Source organism: Myotis myotis, unplaced genomic scaffold, assembly GCF_014108235.1.
Source record: "Myotis myotis isolate mMyoMyo1 unplaced genomic scaffold, mMyoMyo1.p scaffold_m19_p_15, whole genome shotgun sequence".
Taxonomy (NCBI): domain Eukaryota; kingdom Metazoa; phylum Chordata; class Mammalia; order Chiroptera; family Vespertilionidae; genus Myotis; species Myotis myotis.
The window spans coordinates 6,131,810-6,140,948 of NW_023416319.1; the positions used below are offsets into that span (position 1 = coordinate 6,131,810).

The window sequence follows — 9,139 nt, forward strand, 5'->3', positions numbered from 1 at the left end:
CCCCGGTGGGGGTCCGAGGTTTCTCCCCCCTCCAGAGCTGCTGATGCTTTGAACCACCACCCCCAACCCCCACCTCCCCTCCCGCCTGCCGGGCCCTGGGCCTCGAAGAGGAACAGAATCCCCAACTCAAAACGCAAGCTGAACCCACGTGTACCTTGCAGGAAGGAGAATGTAGTTGGGGCGCACAGGCAATAGACATCCCTTTTGACTCGCTCTGGGAAATGCTGACTAGGGCTGGCCCACAGGTAATCAACAAGGGAGCCGGACCTGGATCAAACATGTCAACTACGTTCCGATGTTGGGCAACAGGCAGGACACACGGCCACATGCGTGTGGTTCGCCATGTTCAGGGAGGAACACAGAACCTGGCCCTGGATGCCCACAGAGCCCTGCCGGGGCCTCCAGGGCTGGCACCCATGAAACACCAGAGAGGACCCGGGCCCGGGACACACAGCTCCCACGCACCCCTTGTCCGAAAGGCTGCAGCCCAGCCCGCGCGCTCAGCGAGGGGGACGCACGCAGTCGTCAGGCACACGCGCCCGCACCCTGCCCTGCGCCCCGTGCCCAGATTGCCATCATGGGATGGCATCTCGCAAATATTTATATTCTTCAGCGCCACGGCAGCCCGCGTCCACATTAGACGTCCTAATCCTGCCACTTTAAGTAGATGAATTAATAAAGCAAACGAGCGGCTAATAAGCTGACTGTCCTGCCTTTCGGAGGGGTGGGGGGGAAGGCCTGGAAAGTGCGCCAAATTTGTTTGCAGTGGATCAAGGCGAGCCGCCTCTGCTGCACTTTCTTTATCTTAATTCCGACTTGAAAAGATATAATTATCTAGTTTGAACAGAGCTGCTATCAAATCCTTCTCTGGGCCGGGAAGGGGGGCGTTGGAGTGGATTGCGGGCCTCTGAGCCGCTCCGTGCAGCCGGAGATAGCGCGTAATGAAGATGTGGAGGCCTGAGATACAAAGGGCATTAACCTCATTAGCATGAAACCTTTTCTTCTTACCATTGTGGGACCCTTTCAGCCGCCTAATCCCCCCTATTTTCAAAGCTTGGTTTGTAATAAAGCTTTTAGGTGGGGTTTTTTTTTCCCAAAGCTAATGGTATTCTCTGATGATTTTATTGCTGTTACACTCACTACATAGGACGTTTACAAAAAAAAATCTTAGTCACCGCCCCCCCCCATGTCTTGTACTTAAAAAAAAAGTATATGGTTCTGCAGAAATCAACTTTGTATCAAATTGAGACATTTTCTTCTGGAAAAGCCAGCCTGAATTTTAGCAGGTCTGTCCTGCAGGTCCCAGGTACTCTGAGTTTGGGCAAGTGGGTAGAAGGGTAAGTTGTCTAGACAGAAGCATGGCGTAATGTAACAGTGACTGGGAGAACTCCGGACAGCCTTCGTCACTAAGGTCTTGCTGTCAATGGGGCCGAAATCCTCACTTAAGTTTCCCGTGATACCCAGGGCAGCACCTGTCCCTTTACTTCCAGAGACAAGCCTGGGTCTCCTGAGGCGGCCCCCTCCCACCTCCTCCCCCCACAACCTCCTGCACCCAAGTCTCCCCACAACATATACACCTTCCCAGGAGTCTGCGTGAAAATCAGCACCCGGAACAGCCAGGGTTCTGGAGAGGAAGGGACACGGAGAGACAGGCCAAAATAAAGTAAAACGAGGGAGAAAGATCAAGAATGCATTCCACTTTAAAAGAGAGGAGGGGACGGGGTTGGGGGGGAGGAAGAAAAATTTCCATCGTGCCCTATAGTCCCCTCACGTGCACAGAATGTCTAATCTTAACTTTTCAAGGCAGGATGTTAACAAAGCTTGTATTTTTGCCCTGCATTGTAACTTGGCCTTATCACAGTGTAAAGGGTGGGGAGATTGTCCTAAATTATGTCCAGGCAGCCCCCCTGGATCTGTGGATTAAGAGATTAAAGGAGACCACTGGGCAAGGCCTCCTCTTTCCCCTTCATATTCCTGGTATGATAATTGCTTAAACTGATTTGCACTTTCACAAAAGCTCGCAGGACGCTTTGTAGCTCGAACAGAGCAGACGAGGTTTCTCTATCAATGGAAATAAAACTGATTAATGCAGCCTATCAGGATAAGAAGCAAATGAAGCATGCAAAAACAACCCGTACCCCAGAAGGGGGGGGGGCGGGAGGACGGAGGACGGGGGAGCAAAGTTTCCTCCAAGACTGGTTACAACTTTGAATGTTGAAATCCAGAGGTGGAGGTTTCCCAGGACGCTCCCTCACTGTATGAGGCTGCTGAGGACCTTGGGCCTGCCTTCGCACCCTCGGCAGACGGGGGACAGAGGGCGAGGAAAGGAAGAAAGGAGAGAGAAAGAGAGAGGGGGGGGGGGAGATTGAGAGAGAGATTTGTACTTTGGGGTTTAAAAGTCAAAAAACAGCTTCAAAGTCGCAGGGTTCCAATTCGGCAAGGTGTTTTCCCCAATCCCGGAGGAATATTCTTCCATACATAACTATCTGTTTAGGTTTTTTAAAAGCTGACTTGAGAGGTTGCAAGAAGTAGGCATTTTTAACCTGCCATTGAAACTAAACTCCCTCTGTAGGCCTTGCAATGGGCGATGGTCTGGTTGGAAAAACTTTTTCTCCCATCCCTTTTCTGAAGGATTTAAGTTTTCCTAATCCTCTCCCCTTTCCACCCTCATCTCTCTTTAAAATGCCCAAGAATCCATCAGTCTGGCCCTTCTGGGGGTGAGGAGACTGGGTTTCTTGAGCCTAGTTGGGGAAGGACCACACTCAAATTACTGGACATACTTTTTACAGAAAAAAACTGACTTTGGTTTCCCAAGACAACTACTCTGAGGGCATATTGATAAATCTTTATTGACAAAATATTGACATTGACATACTTCTTGGAAGTATATAGTGTGTTAGAATTCTAACAAATTAACACAAAACACAAAAATATTTACATTCTGGTATAGAAGACATTAAGGAAGCGTTTGTCACTCTCTTTAGTAAGTCTATGATCTTGGAATAGAAACTCAGTGCTTGAAAACTTGCCGCCATGTCTTTGGCCACACTTAGCATCATCCCCGCTAACTACAGTCCTTCGGTTTTTGCAATCGATCGATTTAAAGTTTGGAATGGCCTTTGCAGTCAATGGTTGAACTCAGCCAATATCTCCAACCACTAAAAGGAGTTTGCTTCGTGATTTTAAGCCTTGGGATGTTAGGAAAGGGAATGTCCAAGAAATAGAATTAATTTAGGTATTTTTTTTCCAACACAATTCCTGACTCCTCTTGTGGGCACCCTCCCCAGCCACCCCCAGCCCCCCATCCGGCTCCCCATTTCTCTGTAAGAGGACCACTATCGCTGAGCCTACTAGTTTAGCTTTCACAATCACTTTGACATCAGAAGATATCAAAACGTGTTTACAGACTGCACATTTCTCGAAAATCAAAACTCAAAATCAAAAGCACACAGAACCTGTCTTCAAAAGGAAAAGAAAGTTACAATTCATTTTCTGTCTTTAGACACCATTCGCCCAACAACTGCTACATGCAATTCAAGTTTTTGGACATGTGTGGGATGGGGCTGGATATGAAATTTCGATCATCGTTATTATTACTGATTATTTTTAAAGACTGGGGGTGGGTGGGGAACACTGTGAAGTGCAAAATAAAAAGTCCTGTGCCTGGTTGCTTTTTTTTTTCCTTTTATCATCATTATTATTATCTTTTTTACAAAGAAAAATAAAGTCGGACTGCGATAAACGGAATACCTGCCAATCATCTTGTCTCGCTGGTTGGGCCTTTGACTGACAGCTCCCCTTGTCAGAGCGCCTGCCGCTTTGCCACCTTTAGATCTCTCTCTCTCTCTCTCTCTCTCTCTCTCTCTCTCTCTCTCTCTCTCTCATTCTCTCTCTCTCTCAGCTGCCTCTTTAGACAAGGGTTGCATGTTGATCAAGGAGCCTCCATCCTCTGCCATCATGGCGCGGCCTCCGATCAGGGCCCTGCGCCCTCGCGGCCCAAAGTCTGCGACGCGCTCTCCGCTGTCCCTCCGACTCCCTCTCCCCTTCTCGGCGAATGTGTGTGTGCGGTTTGTTTTTGTTTTGTAGGGTGTTTTCTTCTTCCCCGCCTCTCCCTGTCCTCTGTTTTGCTCCGCTCTGTCCGTTTCCGTGGGGTTCGGGTTGTGTTTTTAATCGTCCGAGGTCACGTCTATTTCCTCCGGGCTGGCCTGCTTGGTGGCGATTCTCCACCGGTTAATGTGATGCGTCCCTTTTTTCTTTTGTTGCGAATCTGAACCTTCTTCCTCCAGCTTCTGTCTTTTGAACTTCGTCCTCCGGTTCTGAAACCATACTTTTACCTGCGGGCCAGACGCAGAAGGGGCGCGTTAGTTCCTCCACAGCGCCCTCCTACCTCTCTGCCTGCGCCCGGCAGGCCCCGTCCGTCCGGCCCCGTGCGCGTCCCGCAGCAGCCTGTGCACAGCCTCCCTTAGGGGAGCGGAGCTGCAGAAACCCGGCTCCCCACCCTGGGTCACCCGAGTCACTTTCCCGGCTCGGGACCCCAGCGCACAGTCCTGCTCACCTTGCCCTGAAGGGGACACCCTCAGTCCACTGAGAATAGAAGCCAGGGAAACCCCTATAAAAATCCTAAGAAAAGCAAAAAGCGACCTGTCCGGAACCCCCTCTCCCTAGCCCGTGCATGCGGGAAAGACTCCGCCGCAGCTGCCCGGGCTCCCTGCAGGGCCCAATGTGCTTTCTCTTTTCTGTGCGGTTCCGGGCGTTGCCTAAACATAGCACTTCCTGGGCCAGGCCCGGGCCCGGTAGGCAGTCATGTCTGCCTGAGCTTCCCTCTCCTGGCCCAGGATTCTTGCAGGTGAGCGAGAGTGGGTGCTAGGGGGTGCTGGAGGCAGCCAGGAGGGACGCGGGGTGCAGCAGCCTGGGGACCAACCCAGCTATTCCACTGCAGTTAGGGAAAGAGGCTCAAAAGTGAAAGCTTCTGAAAGACCTCAGGACAGAGGGGAAGAAAGAAACTGAGACAGAGGAGAGGGGGAGAGAGAGCGCCTTCTTTTGCCCCCTCCTGGCCAGCCCCAAGACAGGCCTGGGCCAGCTTCCCACCCTGGTCACATCCCTTAGCAGGAGGCTCCTCTGGCAGCCTGGCCTCAGAGTAACTGCTAGAGGTCCAGGGAGCAATGAGGAAAGGACTTACTGGGGCTGCAATCCCCATCGCCCTCTGGGGAACCTGGGCAGTGGGTCTCTATCCAGTGACCAGACCAGACAGTAAGGCCACCCTAACTTCCCACCTGGTGAGGTGCAGGTAAGGAAAATGGAGGTGGCCGCACCTCCCCTGCCCTCGGACCTGATCGCACCGCCACAGGCCGCTGAGGTCGGCTCCACTCCCTGCTCGGAGAGTCCAGCCCAGGTCCCAGCTCGTTCTCCCCAATAGCCCCAATCCCCCCAAGTGCCCCGTGAACAAGCGGAGCTGGAACAAGGCTGACTGTAATTTGCTTTGAGTTTGCTAATTGAGGGGAGGACGGTTCATTTCTCCCGGCGCTCGCCCAAGGCGCGCGTCCGTGCGCTCCGGGCTTGACACGCACACAAAGACAGCGGGCGGCGTGGGCAGCGAGGCGGACAAAGACCACCGCCGCCTCGACGCTCCAGGATGAATCAGCCGGGCCGGCCGCGCCTGGTGCCGGCCCCGCACCTACCCGCGACGCCCTCCTCGGTTTTGTCCGGGGGAACGTCTTAAAACAAAAGCCTGGACCTCTTTGCACCGCCCAGAAACACTGTTACAACTTAATCCGCACGAAAACGTTACTGTTTGCCGGGAACTCTGACCCCACCCTGCGGCTCCGCGTACAGTAGCGCCTACTGTAGCCCGGAGCCCCCTCCCCGCCCCTGGGCCGGCCAGAGCCGGGACCCTGCGGCGCAGGCAGGGCCTGTCCCCGCGCCGCAGCCTCGCAGCTCTGATTCTCTGATTTAGGGACGCGCCCACGACACACGGCCTCCGCCTTCCGACTCTCAGATCCCTTCGTGGGGAGTAACCGGTGTGAGCAGGGGTCTGTGTTCGCACAGAACTTGCCTTTAACCAATTCCCAGACTTCTCCAGCTTCCACACCCAACACTCCGACACCCCCACTGCTCTCTCCCTCTTCCTGGACCCCAGCCGGGTCCCCAGACTCTCGCCAAAAGTTTCCCCCAAAAGTGCAACTGTGTTAGCCAGGAGCTAAGTCCAGCGGACAGCAGGAGCGATCCAGGCCGCCCGCCCCCCGCCCCTCTCCCCAGCGCCTGGGGCAGGTAGACTCCTGCGGTCCCATCTGGAGACCAAGGAAGCCTGGCACCTGGAAACGTCTACATCCTGAGCGGGGGGCGTGGAACCAAGTCCCCGGCCCTTTGGCGACGGCCCTCTCTGAGCTCAGCACTTGTGTGCCAGCTGCGTGGGTCCCGAGATTGGGGTGGGGGTCGCCGCGCCTGGGCCCCACTCACCTGAGTTTCCGTGAGGCTGAGGCTGTGTGCCAGCTGCTTCCTCTCGGCGCCCACCACGTAGTGGTTTTTCTCGAAGGCGTGTTCCAGCCTCAGAAGCTGGGACGGGGAAAAGGCGGTTCGGATCCGCTTCGGCTTTCGGGCCAGCGCGTTGTGCAAAAGGAAGCTCTCGGGGCTTGCGTCGTTCCCTGCGGGGGACACAACGTAAGTCCCATTAGGGAGGGGGTGGGGGGCGCCGGCCTGGCCGGGGCCGCGCGCTTCTCAGGAGACGGGCTGGCGGGACACCGCGCTCCGGGCCTGTGCGTAGCCCCGGCGGCTTGGCGGGTGGGTCCGGGTACCCTCCGGCCGGCATAGTAGGCACGGGCCCGGCTGCACCGCCCAGACCGCCGGGCTCTGCCTGTGCGGCAGCCACCCCGCAGCTGCCCTGCTGGGCCAGTCCCCAGGCTCCTGACCTCCGCGGACTCATCAGCCGCCGTGGCGCGCGGGCCTCGCCACCGCCGAGCCGGGCGCCCAGGGCAGAGGAGGGGGCGCCAGGGACAGACCCGGGAGTGGGAGCCCACGACCCAAAGGGACGGCGGCTTTCTCCTCTTTCTAAGCTCTCGGGGAGCTCTGACCCAGGGCGGCGAGGCAGCGGACCAATATTCAGAGTTTTCTCGGGGACTTATCTTTAAATTCTGTATTTAAGTTCTTCCCCTCTGGAAAAGTGCAGAGGCCCGGCGTGTCTTTCCAGCCCGGCTGGGACCGAAATGTCCCCGGCGGGTGCGCTCCGCTCCTGCCTCCCGAAGACCCGGCTCTCGCGTTCCCGGCTCCAGAGAACGGGGAGACTCGGCGAAGGGATCGAAACCCGGGAGCTAGTGAGCGGAGGGGGCCCGAGGGGACCATCCACGACCCCGGAGGATCACGGCTGCCCTGGGCCTGGTGCGAGGGCCAGGAGCGTGGCCGGCAGAGGATACGGAGAGGGGGCCCTAAACTTTGCGAGCAAAGCCAAAGAGTTTGGGGTTTTCTCATTCGGGTGGGAAATGGATTCACTAAAAGCCCAGACGAAGAAAAACTAACCCACAGTTCAGGCTGGAATGGAGGCCTATCTAGTCAAGGGAGGAAAGGGAACGGCTGTTTTTGTTCTGTTTTTTTAAATGAGGGGCGGGGTGGCCTGTACCCGGTTCTGAACTCCGGCAGGAACGCCAAGGGTTAATGAATGGACCAGCCGCTGGGTATCGATCTGCGGCCGCGGGGGGTCGGTCTTTTCCCGGCTCCCAGCGCTACACTAATTCCTCGCCTCTTTTCCCGGAGTTTTAACTTTGTTTCTTCCACCCCCACCCAGAGAAAAATAAAACAAACAAACAGAAATAGCAAGAAAGGAAAACACCCAAACAATTTTCTCTAGCCCTGGCGAGACTCGGCTCATTTCTCTTAAAAGAAAAATAAGTAAATAAATAAACAAACAAAACCCAGACGGAACCTGCCTTCCTGACGCGGCCGCTCGGCGCCCGGATGGAAAGGGCCGAGCATCGGCGGTTTCAATCCGCGCGGGTTCCCGCCCCTGCGGGGCCTCCAAAAAGCAGGAAAACACACACACACACACACACACACACACACACACACACACACACACACACCCTGATTTTGCCCTGGCGCGCGGGGGAGAAAACAAACCCCTTGATTCTGCCCCGGGCGCGCGGGTCCCCTCGCCGCCCCAAGAAAGTCAGAGACCGAGAAGTCACGGGTCTGGGCGGAAGGGACGCGGAGCCGGTGGCGAACAGGGTAGAGCGCAGTCGAAGGCGCCCAGTCCTCGCCCCTTGGAGCCAAGGTTTCGAGGGCATCGCCGAGAAGACGCGGAGCCTGGGCACCCCGCGGGGTCTGGGGCTCCTGGGCCGCCTGCCTTGACCCGAGAGGACTCGGAACCACCAGCGGCCGCAGTCCAGTCCCAAACCGGGCCGCCGCTTTGGGAGCCGGGGACCAACACCCCGCTCTTCGCCGCCCAGTTGCCCACGAGGGCTCGCGGCCCGCCGGCGGGAGGCACCTCCACCCGGGCCTTGCCCGGCGCCCACCCCGAGCAGGCCCAGGCTGTGCGGGATGCGGCGCGCGGCAGCCCCGCGACGTGGCACGTACCTTGGAAGCGATGGCCCAGATACCGGTAGCGGTGGATGAGCCACGGGTAGAAGGTGGACGGGTCCCGCTGCTGCGAGGCGAAGAGGGGGTGTGGCGAGTGCGAGGAGGGCAGGGGGTGCGCGGCCAGGGCGTGCGGCGGCGGCACGGGGTGCACCGGCACCGCGGGGTTGGGCGGGTGCGAGACCGCCTCGGCGAACACCAAGTCCGGGTTGGAGTAGACGCCCCTGCCGGCGGCGGCGGCGGCGGCCGAGTGGAAGCCGTTGAGGAACGGGTTGATGGGGCTGGAGTTGGCGTAGCTGAGCGCCGCGGGACGGATGGGGTCCTCGGAGCGCGAGGCGGGCAGGGGACTGTCCTTGGCCACCAGCGACTCGATGGTGAAGCAGCGCTTGGGCGCCGGCTGGAACATGCTGCGCCGCGGAGCTGGCGCCCGGGGCTCCCGGCTCGCGGCGACCGTGGCGCGCTGCCTCCGCCGCCCGCTGCCCGCGGCGAGCACCGACGAGAATTGGGGACTTGTTTGTTTGGGGTGGGGGTGGGGGGAGGAAAGGAAGAAAGAAAGGAAAGGAAAAAGGAAAGGAGG

General features: G+C 57.2%; 1 protein-coding gene across 3 annotated transcripts; it reads right to left on the reverse strand.

The window, feature by feature from the left end:
* Positions 1-2,823: 2,823 nt before the first annotated feature.
* EMX2 (empty spiracles homeobox 2) lies at positions 2,824-9,137 on the reverse strand. 3 transcript variants are annotated; one of them, XR_004972097.1, is made up of 4 exons: positions 8,563-9,137; positions 6,457-6,641; positions 3,751-4,334; positions 2,824-3,188 (listed from the first exon to the last, which is right to left on the reverse strand). XR_004972097.1 is itself a non-coding variant. In XM_036335843.1 (3 exons), exons 1-3 carry the CDS (start codon positions 8,966-8,968, stop codon positions 4,167-4,169), a joined length of 759 nt encoding a protein of 252 aa, XP_036191736.1. In that variant the 5' UTR covers positions 8,969-9,137; the 3' UTR covers positions 2,824-4,166. The 3 variants fall into 3 exon arrangements, 2 of the variants coding, with proteins under 2 accessions (XP_036191736.1, XP_036191737.1); XM_036335843.1 differs by having other exon boundaries at positions 2,824-4,334; XM_036335844.1 differs by lacking the exons at positions 2,824-3,188; positions 6,457-6,641 and having other exon boundaries at positions 4,231-4,334.
* Positions 9,138-9,139: the final 2 nt, after the last annotated feature.

Coding starts and splice junctions, on each gene's coding strand:
- EMX2 (XM_036335843.1), bottom strand. CDS start 8,968: ATGTTCCAGCCGGCGCCCAAGCGCTGCTTCACCATCGAGTCGCTGGTG. Junction 6,642..8,562: donor TCTGGGCCATCGCTTCCAAG/GTACGTGCCACG, acceptor TGTCCCCCGCAG/GGAACGACGCAAGCCCCGAG. Junction 4,335..6,456: donor TCAGCCTCACGGAAACTCAG/GTGAGTGGGGCC, acceptor TCTGGCCCGCAG/GTAAAAGTATGGTTTCAGAA.